The sequence below is a fragment of the Periplaneta americana genome, chromosome 13, assembly GCF_040183065.1.
Source record: "Periplaneta americana isolate PAMFEO1 chromosome 13, P.americana_PAMFEO1_priV1, whole genome shotgun sequence".
NCBI classification, from domain to species: domain Eukaryota; kingdom Metazoa; phylum Arthropoda; class Insecta; order Blattodea; family Blattidae; genus Periplaneta; species Periplaneta americana.
Window position 1 is genome coordinate 42924363 of NC_091129.1, and position 22345 is coordinate 42946707.

Genomic DNA, 22345 nt, shown 5'->3' on the forward strand with positions numbered 1-22345 from the left:
AATGTATCCGCTCTTTCGTTTCCTTCAGTACCTGTGTGGCCGCGCACCCACATTAAGCAAATACGACCTTCAAATTTAAGTATTAGGGATCTAATTTCGACGGCTATGGAATGCAAGTTGTATTTATCGTCAATGGTTTGTAAGGCAGATCGAGAGTCGCTGTGAATACATGAGTCAATCCCGTTGGTAATGCTCCATTTCACTGCTTGCAAGATGGCAAAGAGTTCTGCTTGGAACACGGAGCACATGGGCGCCAGGCGAAACGTGGCAGAGTGGACTTCAGTAGTGTTGTAGTAAGTAACAAAAGCACAGTCCACCAAGGTGACGTCGTTCTCATTTTGCAACCGAGAGCCGTCAGTATAGATGTTGTATTCATGTCGATCTGTACATGTATTTGATGCACGGTGAAAATCTTTCGGATGACCAGTTAATTGAAAATGTGATCTTTTTTCCAACTCAAGATATGATTCTTGTTCTATAAATATCCCATTTCTTTTCACGTTAGAGATTTCAGCTTTAGCCATGGCTGTTAAAAACAATGGTGGTATACCCGCGATCACTAGGGCTGCGTCTGTCGATGTGGTTCTGTAAGCCTTCGTGATTCGTAGAATGAATCCACGCTGGATTTGTATTAATTTATTTTGAACCCACTTTTTGTGAAGTATATTTTGAAATGCCGAGACACAGTATAATATCAATGGTTCGAAAGCGCCATGATATATTGTTCGCAATATATCAGGACTAAGACCCCAGGTTGGTCTGGTGACCCTATGCAAAGCAGATTGAAATTTGTGTGATTTAGTGACTAGTGAATCAATATGTGCCTTAAAAGACATTCGTTTGTCGAGAGTGACGCCTAAATACAAGAGTGTCTCTACTATGTCGATATCCTTCATGTCCATCTGTGTGTGTGGTAGGTCGTAATTTCTTTTCCTTGTAATCAGCAATGCTTTTGTCTTAAGAGGGTTGAACTGCAGTTTGTTGTCTTTTCCCCACTTTGATATGGAAGTCAGCGTTTCATTGGCTTTGTTTTCAATACAGTTTATATTGTCAGCTGTTATTAGGACGAGAGCGTCATCAGCATATGCTATTAATTGACAATCATTTGGCAGATCCATCTGTAGCAGGTCGTCATATAAGATATACCAAAGCCCTGGACTACAGCAGGAACCCTGGGGACATCCTTTATTGACGTCTTTCATTAGAGTAGTAGTTCCTATTGTGAGTTGTACTTTGCGATTGCTAAAGTAATTTTTGACTAGGTTATATAGGTTTCTAGGACAACCTTTTTTCTTCAGTTGAGATATAATTTTAGGCCACCAAGCGTTGTCAAATGCCCTCGAAATGTCCAGTGATATGAGTAATCCGAACTGCCGACGTCTTAGAGTTTGATTTGCCCAGTTCACAACATGAAGCACTGCATCGTCTGTGGATTTTTGCGGTGTGAACCCATATTGATTCCCTTTTAACATATTTGTGTTATACAAGTTATACATAATTCTATCTATAATAAGTTTCTCCAAGAGTTTTCCCATAACAGGTAGCAGACAGATAGGCCGATAGGCGTTTGCTGTTAGGTTATGACAGTGCGGTTTTGGTATTATTTTAACATTTGCGATTTTCCAGCAGTCAGGAAAGACTTGCAATGACATACATTTATTGAAAATACTCACAAAAACATCGGCACAGCTCGTATGTACATTTTTAATTATATTGGCAGAGATTGCATCAATCCCTGGTACTTTTTTATCATTCAATTTTTTTATTGCCCTCTCTACCTCTTCTGCTGTGAATTGTGGTTCATCTTCCGTGTCAGGTGACAGCTCGGATTCAAGTCTGGTACGCTTGTGCACATCCGTGTCTATAGAATCATCAGGAAAGAATTTATTGATTAGGACACTAGCTGTTTCGTATGTGCAGAATTGTATTATTGTGGTTCGTAGGGTAGCTATGTTATACTAAAAGCCTGGTTATGAACCTACTAAACAGGAAGTAGTTGAGAGAACTAGAGGAAAGTGCGGGTTAGAGGGGTAGCCTGTGCAGCGATGACACGTTGAGCGTGGGGAGTTAGAGGGAAAATAAGAACATAGCTTTTCACTGGACCTCAAGTGAAAATGTCGTCTGCTAACGAGAATCTGGCAACGGGTTCACGGAGACAGTGTAACCAAACTTCCCAGTTCATTTGCAATACCACGTGTATTACGAGTCTCATTTTGTACCAGTGTCATTAGCTCGTGCTTTCCTAAAAACAGTCATTTTAATGACTAATATTGTTGACAGTGTTATCGAGAACTGTATACAGTAATACTTGAATTTAGTGAATTTCTTGACACCACTGTAAATGTATTCTAAATTTCTAAGCTGTATTGCTCTGTATTGTGACAGCGACGTGAGATTCGAACTCACGACCAGCGTCCCGCAAGAGAGCAGATCGCGCGGGCTGCACGGAGCACTGAGGGACGGCGCGCGGCGGAGAGAAGAGAGGGGAAAGGGCCTACGCGGCGAGGGAGATCGCGCGCGCAGCTGCTTGCTGAGTGAAGGGGGGACGGACCCTCCCGAATCTTCTAGAGGAGTCCGTCGAAGCAGCAGCGTGCGAGATAATTCGAGAGGACACCCGTAGAAATTTCTCGCAACTATGATTTTGCTATAAAAGAAGAAACGCGAGCGAACTTGAGCAGTTTTTCAGTTTATTCAGCCATTCAGTGAGTAAGCCAGAACAAGCAAGCCAGAGTTCGACTCGAGTGTGCGTCCGCAACTGTGTCAGCATCCGAAGGCCTGAGTTCGAGTACAGTGGACTGTCTCTGAAGGTCTGGGGTTCGAGATACGGTGAACTCGAGTGACTGAGCTAGAAGAACTGTGAACTGAGAACTGACAGTTCTGATTTGTAAATAGTGCTTTGTAAATATTAGTTAAGATTAACAGTTCATTGTTGTTCGTAATAGTCCAAGTAAATTGTCGTTGTCGTTTGTGAAGTTAAATTGTAGAGAGTGAAGAATAGTTATTGTTGGAAGAATAAAATTACATTGTTGTTCAGTTGAAATAAATTTACAGTATTATTACTATTATTAGTAGTATTGTTACCGGTATTATTATTACAAGCATTGTTACTTTATTTGTGTTGTTGTATTCATCTGTTTTTACATTTATGACAAATATTATTTTATATCTTTTGTAATTTAGAATATTTGATGTCTATTGCAACAAACTGTTCCTCATGACATTAATAAACGATTGATTGGTTATTTATTCATTCATTGATTGACTAAATTCTCCGGAGTGCTAAGATTCAAAAATGGCTGAATAGTAAATTTGATTTATAAAGACAGCTCAAAATGAAATAAAAATTACTACTATATATCTTGATAAATTTAGTTAACACTATATTAATATCATTATTATTATTATTATTATTATTATTATTATTATTATTATTATTATTATTATTATTTAATTGAATCGTTGTTCGTTCTTTTAACTGAAATGTTTGAATTCGTTATACTGTATACTGTACTTCTCTATTAATAATTGAAAGCACAGCTACGATGTTTTTTAAACATATCGGTGACAAACGTTGAACACCCTTTGAATCTCGGCCATTCTGTGGCAACAGAGCTCTCAAAGAGAGCAACAGAAAGTTGTTTCCGGTTTAGTCGGTTCATAACCTGGCTTTTAGTATAGTCTACACATCAGTGGCAAGAACTCTCTTCGACGATTGATGTGTTTAGTAGAAATGACAGAGGTGTGCACATTTCACTTCCTTTTGTGTCAGGAATAATTTTGGTAAGTTTCTTAATAACATCGATGGAGTACATCGATCAGATCAGAATGAATGTGTTATCTTATAATATAATGGGATTTTAGGCTAAATAAGTGTAGTTTTCATCTTGTGTAACTGCAGCTACCTCATCTCATTCCTCTACTTCTTATTGTGAGTTGTCTATCTAAAAATTACAAAAAAAAAAAAGAGGTAAAATAGTTCTTAAATCAAAGTAAATTTTATCTTTTACTTACAGCACTTGGAATCACCTTGTTAAATTATTCATAATACTTACAGATACACTAGAACAGTAAACCAGTTCAACAAGCCTCCTTTCAGGAGATGAGTTAAGACTTTTAGGGGAATATAAACTCAGATGCGTGATATTAGTTTACATTCTAATGGAATATCTAGTACGTGCTATTAGAAAACGTTTCGTACGTGTTATTAGCAGCAATAAATCCAAAATTTTGATACGAGTTATTAGAAAACGTAAATAGCTTCTAATGTAATTTATTCTCATAAGTGGGATTAGCACCATTGGATAGAGGATAAAAAATACCCCAGAATAGCTCAAAACCTCGAATTCATAAAATTGCAAGTTACATGGTATTAGTCTAGAGTCTAGACTATTGATATGCTTGTGCACAAGGCGGAACTAAGCGGAAGAAAGTGAACATTTGTAGAAATTATAATTTCTAAAAAGTTTTAAGTTTTTATTTTCAACTTTATTACACATAAAATAAATCTTAGACTGGTGAAGTTGTACATAACGAGGTCAAACGTTTAATTTTATTTGTTGAATTCCTAATATTGTTGTTTAGTCAACTGTCCGATAACAAGTCTGAACCTCACAATTGATACCAAGAAGGACACCAACTATAAGGAAAATAGGCCAGGAGATAATGGGTTAAGGTGGTCAGTCTCTTTCCCCTCCATTGCATACATCGCCGACTAGCTACATATTATACTAGTCAGACTTCATATGCATATTAATGTAGTTTCAAACAAAAATACATATACTAATTTCCGGAAAGCCTTAACAATTTCATCTTCAGGGTTATAACTATATGCATGAACTGCAACAAATAGTTTTCAATTTACAAAATTTTACTTAGTTACCAAACATGTGATACGAATTTAGCAATGTCCATGACGACATGATGGTCGATCTTTTTATGTGTATCAAATGAAATGGCAGGTTCTGGGGGGCAATGATTATTGTGGTAATTCTGAATAAAAAAACCGGCATAAATGTATAGGCTACAATTTATATGGTAAAGCAATCATATTGAAGACGTTTTAAAAGGCAGCAAATGAGTCGCCTAGAATCAATCTACGTTTTATTTAAAAATTTGATTTTTCAGGAAAGACGAAAAAAAAATTCTATCTTGTCTGAAACTTATTGGAAGGAACAATTACATTCAATTTAAAGTGTAAGCTTAACAAATGTACTTCAAGTGGAAATCATCGATTTCTTTGATGTATTCAAAAAATGTAAGCGATATATCTTAACAGAAAATCCACTCTGCTACCAAGTTGTTTATAAAGTGCAATTTAATTCTAAGCAAAGTGGATAAAATGCAATTGGATTCCAATGCATAATTTTATTATTATTCTTAGGTGGTACGTATCAGGAGGGTGAATCTCTGCAGTAAATAGGGGAAAAAAGTATTCATTTAATATATAAAAGTGAATGGGGGTATGTATGTATGTAGTAGGTTATTTTACGACGCTTTATCAACATCTCAGGTTATTTAGCGAAAGTTACCCAGCATTTGCTCGTATTGTCTTGAGGGAAAACCCCGGAAAAAAACCTCAACCAGGTAAATTTCCCCGACCGGGAATCGAACCCGGGCCACCTGGTTTCGCGCCTAGACGCGCTGACCGTTACTCCACAGGTGCAGACTGTATGTATGTATGCATATTTATTTATTGAATTTGGCGGAATTGAGGCCATCAGACCTTCTATACCATACCACCAGAATACAAATAGACATATACAAGAAACAATGTAGAAAGAAAAAGCAAATAAATATAAATAAAATAACAGATACAAATACAAAATGCACAAAAGCAAAAAGAATGAGAGAAATAAAAATAAAATATATACACTAATATAAAGATAAGATCGCAATGACCACAAAAGCTACTAATATACGTAGTATATTGTCTATCTAATATATTAGTGATCATGAAAAATGATTAAATATCTAGAAGTAAGTAGCTGACTGTGCAAATGTAAAGCGGAACAAAACAGTAACAATTTCGAAACATTTGCAATAAGTTAGATTACTTAGTTTACTGCATTGCATTCTACGCAGTTTAATGAGTTTGTTTTTTAACACTGTTAAATTCCGACAGTCTCTGATGTCACTGGGTACGATATTCCACAAACGCGATAGCGACATTCTGTATGATGATAGATACGATGTCTTGTGTTGGTATGGCTGGTATGCTGCCATGTGAAGAGGTTGTAATACGATGATAGGTAAATGAAGCGGTAAAGGTAGGTACGAGCAGACGAAGCGATTATAAGAATTGTGAACAGGTTGTAATCTTTGGGACTGGATGATATTGAGGTCAGTCAGTAGAAAATCACAATAAACAAAGTGGGGCATTACTAGTACAGTATTTTTTTAGTGATAGCGGGAGAAATTTTCGAATTCCGTTTAAGGAACCTAATATGGAAAACACTTTTTTGATAATTTGAGTTATTTGGTTGTTCCAGTATAAATGCATATCGAAGTAAACTCCAAGGTTTTTGACACAGGAAGCAAAAGGGATTATTGTGTCGTTTAATCTGAATGGAAAAGCAGGAGTAATGTTGCATAATAGATGTTGATATCCCACTAGGATTGCTTGTGATTTTCTTGCATTGAGAGTCAAACCGAACTTTCTGGTCCATGCAGATATAGATTCAAGGTCCTCGTTAAGATTGCATATTGCGTCATCGAGTGAGTCAAGGGTTGTATGGATATTGATATTTAAATCATCTGCGTAAAAGTGATGCTTGCAATGCTGTAGAATCGAGGGGATGTTATTTACGTTAATAGTGAATAGTAGTTATAGTAGGACAGATCTCTGTGGGACTTCAGAATCAACGATACGCCAAGAAGAATTTAGACTTCCAATCGCACACACTGCTGACGTTCCCTCAGATAAGAGGAGAACAAAGAAACTGTGCTTCCTGATAGCTGGAGTGATCGTAATTATCTTGTCAGTAAGTCGATATTTACACTGTCAAACGCTTTGTTGAGGTCTAATAGTGTCAGTATTGTAATTTTACGTACGTCCATAGCTTCTCGGATGTTTTTCGTTATTTCCAACAGTGCTGTCGCTATACTGTGTCGTGTCCTGAAACCTGACCGATGTGTTTCCAGGAGTTCATATCTGTTTAGGTAATCAGTGAGTTGTCTGCGTACTATTCTCTCTAGGTAGAATACTAAAATCACAGTCTATACAGTCACGAAGCCTGAGTTTGAGGGTGCTAGAAACAATAGACTGTGACGGTACTATTTTGCATTGCATGTAATGAGGCGATATTAGCGATCCTAGTCGTGAGCAACTATCTAATATTTGCATATTTACTACGTATTGAGATTCGCGACTGTATATACTAGACTGTGCTAAAATGTCGATAGTTCGGTGGTTTAATTTTAGGTATAGGGCTCACAAAGACATATTTCCAAGTTTTAGGAAAAATGGATGTATTCAGCGAAGCGTTGAAAATGTGTGTCAGTGTTGGTAAGACTACGTCTTGCTTATAATTGCGATACTAATGCCGTCTGAACTTGTCGCTTTGGATTGTTGCGTTTAAGAGCTGTCTTGACGTCAGTATGTGTGGTCCATGTGTGATGATCTTTGTATCGAATTTGATGTGTGAAGCTGGACATGCACCTATATCATTCAAAATGTGTCTTAAAATAATTTGCTATTGAAGCAGGTGTTAATGTAATTTCAGTGTTTCCTGTTGTAGTAGGGTTATCGGTATATTCTTGTTCACTAAAATGTGTTTTCGTGTTATCATTTTCATTAAAATGACTCGCTTTGTGTACTATGTTCACAGTTAACACCACGCAATAAATAACTCGACATGAGTATAGCGCTAGCTCTCATTTCATCTAAAGCTTTTGTTTTCTTTTTTATGCGCCACACGGTGTAGAAGTGATTTTCTACTCAGATATCAACACAAATTAAAATAAAAGTAAAACTAAAAATCACAGTGTACAGTTTACGACAATATTATTAATTCAAACACCCACATCGGTACACTGAAAATATCAAACAGTTCCAGTTTCACAATAACTGTAAAGTCACATTGGGGACTTGCACATTTATAGTCATTATTTAACTGTTGCTCGTAGAATGTGATAATACATAGAAATTTCATTATTTTTAAAAATATCCATGTTGACAGATTAACACTTTAAAGATACTGGACATAATTATTATATTAATTAGTTGTTCCATTGTAACATTTTTTTTCTTATATATCTTTCAAACTGAGTAGCTGCTTAGGTCGAATTTTAAAAGAGTTGTCAGACGATTATGAACCTTACGCCTATATGTAGAATAACAAGATTTTATTCACTGTTGGACAAGTACGCGATGCGACGTAAGCTCGATCTGTGTAATGAAGAACGTTCATCATACAGGAAAGAGTCTTCAGAAATATTTTTTAACATTGAAAATATATGTATCTACGCCACTGTAATTTCTTCCAATTTCTTCCCCTGCACTATGTAGACAGTGAGCTAAAGAAGTTAGGTGAATTATTCTTGCACTAGATTCCTGCATTTTCTTCGCTGCTTTTATACAGGGTGTAAGGGGTATAGGTGCCATCCTTTTTACAGTCGTCGGGGACGGTCTACAGCAGTGGTCGTAAGCACTCGCTGGAATGTGCAATGGGTACGCGGTGCCGTCCCGTATGCACTGTCGTGCAACAGGGAGAGATAGAGAGCATACCCGCTAGCGGCTACGAGAGCACTATAGTGCACTGAGTTTTCCGCTGGTAAGAGAGGCTAGTCCCAGCGTGCTCTGTGCTGACGACCCCTGGTCTACAGGATGAAAAAAGTATTTCTTTCCTTTTTAATTTGCGTTATACTGCTTATATCTTTAGTAAAATTACGAAAACAATTACATCAGTAGGTATAACTAGCTAAGAGTTAATATTAGTTTAAATAAATATGTCTCTTTTATAACGTTGAACCGATTTTGGGTTACGTATGCCGAATTGGGTGCCGCCGCGTCAGATGGAAAAGGCATACTGAATTCCTAGTGGGCGCAATGGAAGCGATTAACAATCATAAAGGGAGTGGAAGCGATTAATAATAATAATAATAATAATAATAATAATAATAATAATAATAATAAGTGCAGTGAAAGCAATTAATAACAAAGTCCAATTTTGTAACAATAAGATTATAATTGACTGAACGATGAGATAACAAGACACTACACAAATGAATTGATGTACGATACAAATAAAGATGATACAAAATACTAGAGTGGAAACCAAGCTGAATATATTAACAAGACTATCAAATATATCTCTCAATATCGTATTTCTACCCAGAATGTTCTCTCACAGAAAGTGAGCTGTACTGGATTAATACCAAACTAATCTGCATATATTAACAAAACTATCAAATGTATCTCTCAATATTGTGGTTCTATTCAGAATATTCTCTGACAGAAGGTGAGCTGCACTAGATTCATACCAAACTAACTGCATATATTAACAAGACTATAAAATATATCTCTCAATATTGTGGTTCTATCCAGAATATTCTCTCACAGAAGGTGAGCTGCACTAGATTCATACCAAACTAATCTGCATATATTAACAAGACTATTAAATATATCTCTCAATATTGTGGTTCTATCCAGAGTATTATCTCACAGAAGGTGAGATATACTAGATTCATACCAAACCAATCTGTAGAACGAACTCGAACCTAATATGTCCATATCTATAAAAATCAATATATATATATATATATATATATATATATATATATATATATATATCAATATTATTAGCTCTCGCTGTAATTTAATTCCCATTCAATATAATACCTGACTCAATACAATATTCTGATACATAATTTCCTTATACAAGAACGAACTTAATACGTTCATATCTATACACCTCAATATATCTCAATAGTATCAACTGCCGTTGTACATTATATTCCATTCAATATCATACCTGACTTAATGCAATATCCTGATACATTCCTTATACAACAAGCCAGATATAGACATATAGACACACTAAGGGCCAAAGCATACCTAAGGTATCCAGTCTGCTCTCGTAAAAGCCAAGATATGTCGTCTGGACACTCGCCGCCAAACTGCCGCGTCCGATCGTGTGACTGATACAATATAATTCAATAGCCCATAGCGAACTTGCGGCCACCGTGCGGCGTCCGTTCCGCTATAGGTGATGCGGCTGGCATGCGGAGACGTTCAGCTGCCGCAGACTGTCCCGTCCTGTGTGAACTGCTACATTTAAATTAGTGTGCCATAGAAAATGGTGCGGCCGCCGCGCGGCTGCCGTTCCGCAGACATTCCGCTCGTGTGAACCGGGCCTAACGGTTAGCATGCCTGAACTAAAACGAGCTGGTCTTGGTTCAAATCCTGGTTGGGACAAGTTACCTGGTTGGGTTTTTTCCCGTTAAGAGGAAATGCTGGGCAACTTTTGGCGTCGGACCATAGACTCATTTCGCTGGCATTATCATCTTCATCTCATTCAGATGCTGCAAGTTGGAAACGCGTCGTAAAATTTTATTTTTTTATTTTATTGGGTTATTTTACGACGCTGTATCAACATCTAGGTTATTTAGCGTCTGAATGATATGAAGGTGATAATGCCGGTGAAATGAGTCCGGGGTCCAGCACGGAAAGTTAGCCAGCATTTGCTCGCGTCGTAAAATAACCTATAAAAGAAACAATCGGTAAAACTGTAGAAAGTTTCTGTCAGTGGATGAGATCTAATGGGCACACTTCAGCAGGAAATTATTATGTTTTTTATTTAAGTTATAGAACTGTAAACTAGTGGTGTAACATTAAAAAACCAAGTCTAATTATTTTGTAATGAACGTAATAATAATTACAATATTAATTGCTTAGAAGAATGAAGAAAGAATGTAGTTTGAGAAATGTTTCTTTTTTTTTTTCATTACTATGGAGAAGTTACAGTATGTTTATGAATTAACTTCTGTGTACATAAATTGTGAATGTCAGTATTCTGTTTGAAAGAATATATCTTAACAAAATGAATAATTAAGAAGAGAAATAAATTTCTCTTTTCGTCCTTAAAGGAAGAAGTACCGGAAAGCAATATTGAGGAATTACTGTATAGTACACTACGTACACTGTAATAAAGGAAAACAAATTATTCTTTCACTACTGGCTGTCAATGAGAAAACAAGTTACAGGAACTGCTCGAACAGAAGACCTCCTACGTAAGTACAGTATTTTCGGAATTTTATTAATTATTCTGGCTTAACCGTTAGAAACTGCGTATAAGGAATTTTATACAACTAAACATTAAAATGGAAAAAGAAACATTAAAATAATAAAAGAGAATATAAGAATCGTCATGTTTGTTACCAAAAGCCAGCGTGTTCAACTCCATTAGAGTACCATACTGACTTAATCTCAAGTGAACTGTACTGAACCAATGGCTAGTAGGCTACTGTGTATTATACTCTTCCGAAATCCTGGATTCCCTATCTTACGTTTCTTGTGTACAACTCTCTATAACAATATAAATTTCTTCGGTTGAATTCTGAAACATCCATTGCGTAGGCCTAATAGATTAGGTGTATCCACTCGGGAGCAAACTACATAGTTGACAATGTGAAAAACACGGAGTTTCTAAGTTAATGTCTGCAACTTAGAGAGATAGGCCTTGTACGTTATTTTAATATGGTCATTACGAATGCTAGGAGCATTGAGAATAGCAGTTGCTTAAAATCGTAGTGGGTATCATAGGAATACGTGGGATGAAACATCATCGCTTTTCTTTTGGCAGTTAATATTGTAGTTCAGGCGTGCAGAACCCGTAAGTAGGGGAAATATGACGTCAGCCTCACTCCACTTCTATTGGGGATGATCGACTTCTGCGTAGAGTTGTTTACATTCTTTGCGCGTGAAAGATCCATCAGTGGCGGCACTGTAATTTTCAAAAAAGATTGTAATAAAGTCATTTTATTTAATTATAATGTGTTATCTGGTTTCAAGCTTTACAATTGTGCTAGATTTCCTGTCGGTAGTTTCTTTGAGATTTCTTTGCATCTAGCCTACTCTAGATTTTCGAAAACTTTCCTCCTATCATCACCTACGGAAACATAAATTTTAGCATTTAAGTAACGAAACTTGAAAGTCACTATTAATTTCAATACAAAATGAACACAACGAGTGAAGTCCATAATTTAACAATATATAAATAAATATTCAATATATAGTTGGTAATAATGAACTTACCCGAAAGTTCGTCTATTCCATAATAGTGTGATACTCGTAATTACAGTTCTGAATATCTAGACAATATACTGTCCATAAACACACCACTGCAAATTTACTCACTCTACCTCAGCAAACACACATCTACTAAATCAGATAGTTGTGTAACTTTCGCCAGAATGCGTTGCAATTGGATCTTCCTGCATGAACCATCCCCCGACAGGTTTTGGCATTTATCCGTATTTTTTGTAAGCTCAAATGAACACGGACAACTCCACAATTAATGAATATATGAGATACTGCGAAATTAGACGTACTGCGAAATTAGCCGAGTTTGCCTTACATTAAGAAAGTAACAATTTATTCAGGGTGTTTCAAAACTGACGATAAAAATTTAATTATGATAAATAAAACCCAAAAGGAGCAAAAATGCACCAGTAAACATGGGTCCGCAAATTAACTGTTTAAGAAATAATGCCATTTTTCTTTCCTTTTTGGTTGGGGCCGCCAGAGAACCAAGCGGCAGCATTCATGCTTCATATGTATGCCGCACTCTCTCCATTCCATTTCTTTCTAAGTGTGAGACGATATGGTAAACGGTGGAAGGGTAGAGGAGGACCTGTACATAGATCACCGTATTTAAATCCTTTGGACGGGGTTATGCAAAAAAAGCTTAGTTTACACGACAGATATTACCACATCTGAAGAATTGCAGCATCGGAATGTAAATGTCTTCCAGCAAATAAAGAATGTCCCAGGATTGTTCGAGCGCATTCGTGGGTCTGTACGGAGAAGACCATTTAAGTGCATGATCAGCATTTTTAACAGCTGCTGTAAAATTTTTCAGTTAACATGTTCATACTCTACTGTACATAGTTTATTCAGAAACTTCACTATTGTTCAAACAAAAAGTTTCTTTTGTGTATCTTTAATCACATTTCTGTGCTGTTGAAGCCAAAATTATTAATTTTACTGTCTCATGGTTTATAAATTAAATAAAATTGTCACTGCTTTTGTTGCAATTAGTACAGTATGCAGCGGGCCTCGACTTGCACGAAATGGCATTATCTCGTAAAATGATAATTTGCGGATACATGTTTACTGGAACTGTTTTGCTTCTCTTTATTTTTACTTATAGTCCCTATTTTTTTACTGTCATTTCTGAAACACTCTGTATACAAAAAGGAATAATTGTATTTATTAACTTATTATAATAGTTTGCTACTTTGCAACATATTTGCTTCACTTTCTTTTTTAAATGTCTTGAAAATTTGAATTATTGTAGATAGGCCTATAGTCACCAACAGTAGGTTAGTAGTTTTCGGTGTTACGGCGGAAGATTGTCAGGGCTGGAAGTTATTATGATATATTCCAGAACTGGAATACATGTTACAAAAGTTGATGTGAAAAGTATAAAAATATATCCATGTTGAATCTTTCGTACACTACTTTCAACACTTGAATATAAATAATTGATTAAATGGCGATCTTACTCGTGTTAATTGTGTGTGTAAGCATGTGCGGCTTGCAGCTGTTTCGGTGCTTCTTCACACCATCATCAGAGCCTACTAGATCTCGGTGTCATCTAGAATTTCGCTGCCTGTTGTGTGGGTGCGTTCGATTGTTGAAAAGTGTTGAAATGTGATGTCAAATAGTTTGTGTGTTCTGAAATTGATCTGTGTGTTGAGAATTTGATAAGGATGTGTTTTAGTGTGTCTGTATATTTCATATTGTTCTAGTATGTTTAGTTTTTGGTTTTTGGGTTGTATGTGTAGGATTTCCATGTCTGTATTTATGTTATTGTATGTGCGCTTAGCATTAGTTATGTGTTCGGCATATGTAGATGTATTGTGTAGACATGGAAATCCTACACATACAACCCAAAAACCAAAAACTAAACACACTAGAACAATATGAAATATACAGACACACTAAAACACACCCTGATCAAATTCTCAACACACAGATCAATTTCAGAACACACACACTATTTGACGCCGCATTTCAACACTTTTCAACAATCGAACGCACCCACACAACAGGCAGCGAAGTTAGAGATGACGCCGAGATCTAGTAGGCTCTGAGGATGGTGTGAAGAAGCACCGAAACAGCTGTAAGCCGCACATGCTTACACAATTAACACGAGTTTGATCGCCATTTTATAAAAAAAAAAAAGTATCATATTGGGACAAACAATATTGACCATTTTGACAAATCTTTATGAAACTTCTATAAAACGTGTATAGCCTAGAAGGATAGAAAAGATTGCAACTATTTATTTTCTACCACTCCGTTCAGATTTCACCTCAGTTGAACGACTGAAAGCCTACAGTAACTCAAAAAATTACTATTGAACCTGAAAGTTACCAAAAATTATGAATATTCATGGAATCAAAATAAACTCTTCAAGAGTCAGATTGTTAAAATGTTCACATTCGTAACTCGATTTAAACATAATTTATGAAACCGGTCAATAGCACTCTGTTAGTTTAACCACGAGTTTGTTATGATTATAAAATTGTCGTTTTTATATGAAATAAAGGTTCGAAGCGGTGCCCCGAGAAGGATAAAATTAAGTTTGTAGTAGAAGTAGCTAGATTGAAATAGGCTAACGCTATGACATTTTACTCTCTTATTATATGTTGCGTAGTGTTAGAAAAGCCTAATGACGCAACAATATACTTTGCCGGTCGATCTGCATTTTCGAGAAATTGTCGCGTTTTACAGTAATATTCATTACATCTTTTGATGTTAGCAACTTATATTTCTCATGTCCGTTTTTCTCTTTCATTTAACGAATAGACTGAATTTTACGCTAGTCAATAATGCACTGATTTCTTACCTGATATTTTCATGCTAATCTCTTGACATTTTCGTTTCAGTTGTTGGTGCTACCTGTCATTAATTTAAAATAAATAATGATAACCAGGGTTGTGGCTTTGTGGTGATAATTTTACCTGATTTCGGAGATTGAAATGATTTGATTTCGATGACTATTCCGTAAAAAAACAAGCAATTTCGTGAATATTCTGCTTCTTAAAGAAATTTAAAAAATAATCAAATAACTACTATTTAATATGAGAAAAAATTCGTACCGGCACCGGGAATCGAATCCAGGACCTCTCAGCTCTGCGCGTTGAGCTGAGAGGTCCTGGGTTCGATTCCCGGTGCCGGTACGAATTTTTCTCGTATTAAATAGTTATAATACATATTGGCTACTTCATAGTAGCCGTGTAATATTCAATGAGGTGGGCGAGACCTCATACAAAATGAATATGTTATGTAATCAAATAACGTTTTTAAAATTATTATGGAAATAACCCCTTTAAAACTAATTTCTTTTCATCATTAAATATAGTCAGTGATCTATTTCTAAAGAGAACGGTGCCCTTGCTTTGGAATTTCGGTAGTACTAGTTATTTTCGTCATCGCCGTCTTAATAATAACAATAATGGTAATAATAATAATTTAATAATAATCATTAATAATAATAATCATCATCATCATTATCACAGTTTCAGCAGGAATAATAATGGGTTGTCAGACGAAAATACATTGGTTCGAATCTAGAAAAAGAGGTTATGTGTGTGAATTCCACGTCACTTTATTGATTAAAAATATGAATCAAATATCACTTTTAATAAATGCATAAGTTTATGATAATATGAATATCAGAAAAGTTCCCTGGATCTGACGCCAGGGCCCGCCAGGCCTGAACTACATCCCTGATTATATCTTATTACAGGTATATTCTTAATTCAGTTTATTTTATTTGAATGTGAGGGCGTGACAGCACTGCCTTCAAGATCAGACGACAGAAAGCATTGCGGAAAAAAATGAACCTAGTCTGATTGCGTTGCTCTCTGGAAATATAGAGCCACTGTACCTGGAAGTAGTCCCTGAAACTATGCTCACATCATTGCCAGATGCAACACATACATAATGCTGAACGATCAATTATTTAGAAATATTCACGTCAACGAAGAAAATTTTGACTTCTTTTTGGAAGGAGTCATGAAACCTGTTTTTATTGAAAATATCGAGATTATGAAGTAATTTCGTAGATTTATATAAATTTCGTGAAAATTCACGGATATATTTCACTTAATTTTGGACTTTCTGTATGGGATTTGCATTTTCTATCCTTAAAATTAAGTTTTAAGTACATTTCGTTAATACCAAAAAATCACACACTGATAATGGTAAAACAAGATGAAAATAAAAATTGCTAATAGCACAGACAATTGTTCTGCTGAATCATACTTTATTAATTAGAATACACTTTTTGTTTCTACAACAGAGATTCTAATTTATTAGATATTTGTTTTTGTTTCATGACACAATAACCACAATACTAATTTTCTTTCTGTATTAAGTTTGAAAGTATTACAAAATTGTAAGTAATTTTACTTTGCTGTGCAGGATTGATACTCTTTCTCAATCTTCGACGATTTTAATTCAGTCACAGCCTGAGCTAGTTTCTGAACCCTCTGAGTTAATTGTTCGCTGATTATTGCTGTAGCTCCGTCATTTTGCTTCCTTTCCCCCCTGTTCTGGTTCCAGGATTGCTTAATGAAATCTGCACATCTTTCCGCTATCATTATGGTTGGAGCGTTTGTATTTCCGCTTGTAATCGTAGGCATAATGGAAGCGTCTGCTACTCTCAAACCATTCACTCCATGTACCTTGAGTTGCGGATCAACAACTGCAGAAGAATCACTGCTGGGTCCCATTTTGCAAGTTCCTACTGGATGATAAAGGGGCCAAGTATATTTTTTCATTAGACAAACCCAGTATGGATCAGTGCCGAATTTATATTGTGAACAATTTTCGAGAGTTGTGGTATCAAGGATAACTCCAGCGCTCTTCAATGCTTTCGTCTGTGAGAGCTGTACTACAAAATTCAGACCGTCAATTGTGGCATTGATATCTTTCTGAGCTTTATAGTAATTTGGGTAAATGAGAGGTGCTTCGAAAGCATCGTTTGAAGCTATTGTAATTTTCCCAATACTTTTTGGCCTTGCATACGCTATAGCAAAAGGTATACTGCTGTAATAGCTCAGTGGTAGAGTGACACCATACTTGCTACTTAACACACTTGAACTATTGTCAGTAAGAGGATAAAACATCAAATCCGGATAATCGATATCTTTTGGAACATATCTGGACTTGATAGTTCCTGCAAATTGATTTTGTCCTGTCCCGGTAAATGGTCCTCCGCGCTGGGGTTGTACATATTGTGAAAATGCACTTTCAATTTCTTCTAAATTTGGCATAGTGCTTGAATTACCCTCAAGATGAAATGTCAGGCCTTTCACAGTAACATGATCCTGAAGATTCTCACCGACTTTCAAATTCTTAATAACATTTATACCTAATTTCTGCAAAAGTTCTTGTGGACCAACTCCTGACAGCATCAGCAATTGTGGAGAGTTAACAGTTCCGGCACTGATAATAACTTCTTTTCTGGCCAGAAGACGTCCTTTGACTGTCCTGTTCAGTTCATGAGCATATTCTACTCCATACGTTTTGTTCTTTTCCGGATCGATGAGCACTTTAGTAACTCTTACATTAGTAATAATTTTCAGGTTATTTCTGAGATTTCTAACAGGCTCAAGGAAAGCTCTGTTGGTACTTCTGCGTTCTCCATTCTCTTGGGTTAATTGAAGCACTCTGACCCCTGTAACAGGTTCAGCGTTGTAGTCCACTTCTTCGAACCCCATTTCTTTAGATCCTTTAATGAATGTATAAACATTTTTATCCGTATACGGAAACCTTCCCACGGCCTGGTAGCCTCCTACGCTATGGTACGTAGTGTCATTAGCTATATCTCGGTCCAGGTTGTTCTCCGATTTCTTGAAGAATGGCAGAACATTTTCAAACTCCCATTCTGTATTACCTGTAAGTGAAATTAATTAGTGTAAGGTATAGAAATGATATGAAACATTACTTAATATATTTATATTTAATGGTATTGCATGAAAATAAGAAAGAATTCTAGACATTTTTGGTACAATAGTAATCACAGTAAGAAAACAAATTATGAGAGGCAATATTATACATACAGAGTGAACTGTAAGTAATATCATTGATTTCACAGGGTTAATCTTAGAAGTTGAATAAAATGTTGCTCTTTTTTCTACCTTTTCAGGTTAAATATTTTTTTTTATTTGAAACATTTCATAGCGTGTTTTGGGAAAGCCATTGATGTAATTCCCAATATGTTCAGTCAATTTAAGAGAGAAATGTATTATGATAATAAATGATTGAAAGAATTTTAGTTTTTATCTTTTAAATGTCCAGAAATTTGGTTCGAACAAGTGTAATTTTTCGTTCTGCAAAGGTATTTTACAATGTTACATTTGTTCGGATCAAATTTCTGTACATATAAAGGACAAAACTAATTTTTTTAATTATTTATTTTCATAGCTAATACTCTGCTCTCTTAAATTGACTAAGCATATTGAGAATTAAATCCATGGCTTTCCCATAAGACACAATGAAATGTTTCATATAAAAACATTTTTATCTCGAAAAGAAAGCAAAAGCGAGCAAAATTGTAATAAACTTTTGTGTTTGGAATATCGCAAAGAATGACCTCATGAAATTAGTGACATTACTTATGGTTCACCCTTGTATATGTATATACGTTCACATTGTTTATATTTATAAATAAGTAGATTAGATTAGATTAGATTTATTTATTTAACCTGGTAGAGATAAGGCCGTCAGGCCTTCTCTGCCCCTCTACCAGGGGATTACAACTATAACATGAACAATAAGATTACAATTAATATTAAATTTACAATTACAATTACAATTACAATAAAAATTAAAGTACGACAAGAATACCTGATTAATGAAAGCTAGACATTTTATCATAGAAGTTAAGAACAAAGAATATTTTTGTATTTACAAAATTACAAATTAAACCTACAATAACAAAATTCTATAGTGATGAAATTACCGGATATTGAGATATTTTGTGGTAGATTAAAAGAACTATTTACAAGAAACCATGTCTGAACGAGTCTCAATTACTGACCAAGTGCCTAGTAAGTTTGCGTTTGAATTGAATTTTATTTCGACAGTCCCTGATGCTAGCAGGTAACGAATTCCAGAGTCTTGGCAGGGCTATTGTGAAAGAGGATGAGTATGAGGAGGTGCGATGGGATGGTATTGTTAGTATTGTTTCATGGCGAGAGCGTGTGTTCAGATTGTGGTGGGAAGAAAGGTAAGTGAAGCGAGACGACAGGTACGAAGGAATAGAAGAGTTCAAGATTTCGAAGAGAAAGAGAAGTGAATGTAAATTTCTTTTCTTATCTAGTTTAAGCCAACCTATTGCTTCCAGGGATGGGGTAATATGATCATATTTACGAACATTGCTTACAAAACGTACACACAAATTATGAGCACGTTGAAGTTTCATTTTGTTGTCGCTGGAAAGGTCAGTCAGTAAAATGTCAGCATAGTCAAAATGGGGAAATACAAGGGTCTGCACAAGGGACTTTTTTAAGAAAGAGGGAAGTTGAACATTTATCCTTTTTAGCACATGAATAATAGAATATACTTTTCTGCAGGTTTCTGTGATTTGCATGTCCCAGTTGAGATTATTATCCATGTGAATGCCAAGATTTTTTACCGAAGAACTGAAAGGGATATGCATTGTACTTTAACGGGGGAAATGTCGAGGTGCTTTACAGCGTCGGTTTGCCGTTTGTGTCCTAATATGATTGCTTGTGTCTTTCCAGGATTGATATTAAGATGGGATTTCTTTGTCCATGTCACAATCGAGTCAATGTCTTTGTTCAATTTATCTATAGCGTCATTTATTCGATCTAAGCGGGAAGAGATGTAGCATTGAAGGTCGTCAGCATACAAGTGATAGTTACAATGCCTTACATGAGATGTAATATCACTGACATATATCGTGAACAACAATGGTCCGAGTACCGAACCCTGTGGTATACCTGATGTTATGTTAAACCAGGAAGAGCTTCGATTCCCGGACACAACACATTGTTGTCTTTCCCGTAAGTAGGATTCGAACCAACTCACAGCAGTCTCTGACAAATGCAGATTTCTCAATTTATGGGTGAGCAGGTCGAAATTTACAGAGTTGAAAGCTTTGCTAAGGTCAAGAAGTGTTAGTATTGTTACTTTATTAGAGTCGATTGCTTCACGAATGTCTTCTGTCACTTTAAGTAGAGCAGTGCTTGTGTTGTGTCCAGCTCTGAAACCTGACTGATACTTGTCGAATAGTTTGTGTTCGTTCATGTAGTTAGTAATTTGTCTGTGTACGATTCTTTCCAGTGCTTTTGAAATGGCTGGCAGGATACTGATTGGTCTATAGTCGTTCGGGTCGGTGGGACCACGGTTAGAATTTTTAGGTACACACTTTTTAGTATGCAAATTAGAGTTCTCTGAAAGAAACCGGAATGCGAAATAATGCCTCCAGGTGAGAATAGAGCTAATTTTCCAGCACTGTCCCCCTTTTTGGAATCATTATCCTTTTTTTTCAATTTCATTCTGCCCCTAATTCCACTTTCATCCTTCTTCCTACCCTTTTACTGCTACTCTTTATTATTTTCCACAGCACATTTTATCATTTAATTTACTTTTAAATTCCAATGCATTACAATTCGCAACATGTATCGCAGCATGGTAGTGAATACGAGACTGAAGGAAAAGACACTTGCAACAATGAAATATTCCACTAACTGACCATTTTTAAGTTGCCACTACTGGATCTGTGAACGAAGAATGTGATTATAACAAACTTTTTAATTCCACTGGAATTAGTGATCTCCTGCCAGTTAGTGAATATTTAATTCGTTGCTTAACAAGTTTAATACAAGATATCGTCATGCAGAATATGTTCAAATCCCTATTTTTCATCCTAGCTTAGGAATTCAAGCAGAATTTCATCGAAACTGATGAAACTGTTACACGACGCATTGTTCCCTCTGGTGATTGATACTGGTATGTAACCGATTGAATACTGATTGTAGTCTATAGTATAGAATTATAAGGGCGTGCTGAAAAGTAATGTTTCCCATTTTTTTGTCGCTGTGAATATACAGTAGTTTAAAATATTAGTGATAGTACAATGTATTGAGTGTCCTTTCTGCTTTCAGTGACGCAAGTTTCGTATCTCTGCCAGTAGAGAGCTCTGAGTTATAGCCTGAAACATGACGGCGCGTACCAGCACTATGTCTGTATATCTGAAGCAACGTGCTGTGATCGAGTTTTTAACAGCAGAAAATGTGCCCCCGATCCACACTACAGCTGGATTAAGACATAGTAGGAATTATGGACCAAGACTATACAATTCAGTGTTGAAAAATAATCCATACCTAAGCAATTTACACATTAAGTTTAAAAATAAAGTGAAAATATTTGTATGATATTTGATAAATTTTATTATTTTTTTAGGTGTTACTGGCATTATATGGTACTAATTTTTATTGTATTTATCTGATGCATGTAACCTTTAAGATACAACATTGTAATAAATATAAATAGATCATATTCTTAATTAATAACAGTGTATATCTCCAATAAATGATTTCTTAGCATCGCCACAGATACACTTGATTGTACTTGTCACTATCTCATGTCACTACAGAGTTCTTGAAATTTATATTTTCCCCGCCATTCATAAAATATTTTGATATGATGCCTCTTGCACAAAAGGAGAGATCTATAACTGAAACTTGATTAATATATTTCAGTAGCCTATTATTTATATTTATCCTGGTAATAATGAACAGTTTGACTCGTAGACATTTTGTTTTTGCAGCATTAACTTCCCATGATTGTACGAGAAGATTCGAAGAGAACGGCAGTAACGTAGACTTTCGGCTCCCCCCTACTACCATTAATGCACAACACAATGTCAATACGGCGGTTGTTGTTGTCTGCGATACAACGAACTTTTCTGTTGATTTTCGAGTTCGTCATTTTTTTCCGGTTATTATATGCTTATTTAAGTTGTGTTAACTCTCGCTAGTGGTTTTATATTTTATTTTATTCGTCTCAGTATTTATTTTATTATTGTAAATATTTTTGTTTTATCACTATTATTATTATTATTATTATTATTACTATTAT

At 35.7% G+C, this 22345-nt stretch overlaps 1 protein-coding gene across 1 annotated transcript in view; it reads right to left on the reverse strand.

The window, feature by feature from the left end:
• Positions 1-15852: 15852 nt before the first annotated feature.
• LOC138711826 (glucose dehydrogenase [FAD, quinone]-like) overlaps positions 15853-22345 on the reverse strand; it is a 44157-nt gene continuing 37664 nt past the window's right edge. Inside the window, exon 4 of the mRNA XM_069843086.1 lies at positions 15853-18131. Coding sequence (XP_069699187.1) covers positions 16639-18131 — 1493 coding nt within the window. The 3' untranslated portion in view covers positions 15853-16638. The remainder of the gene's footprint in view (positions 18132-22345) is intronic.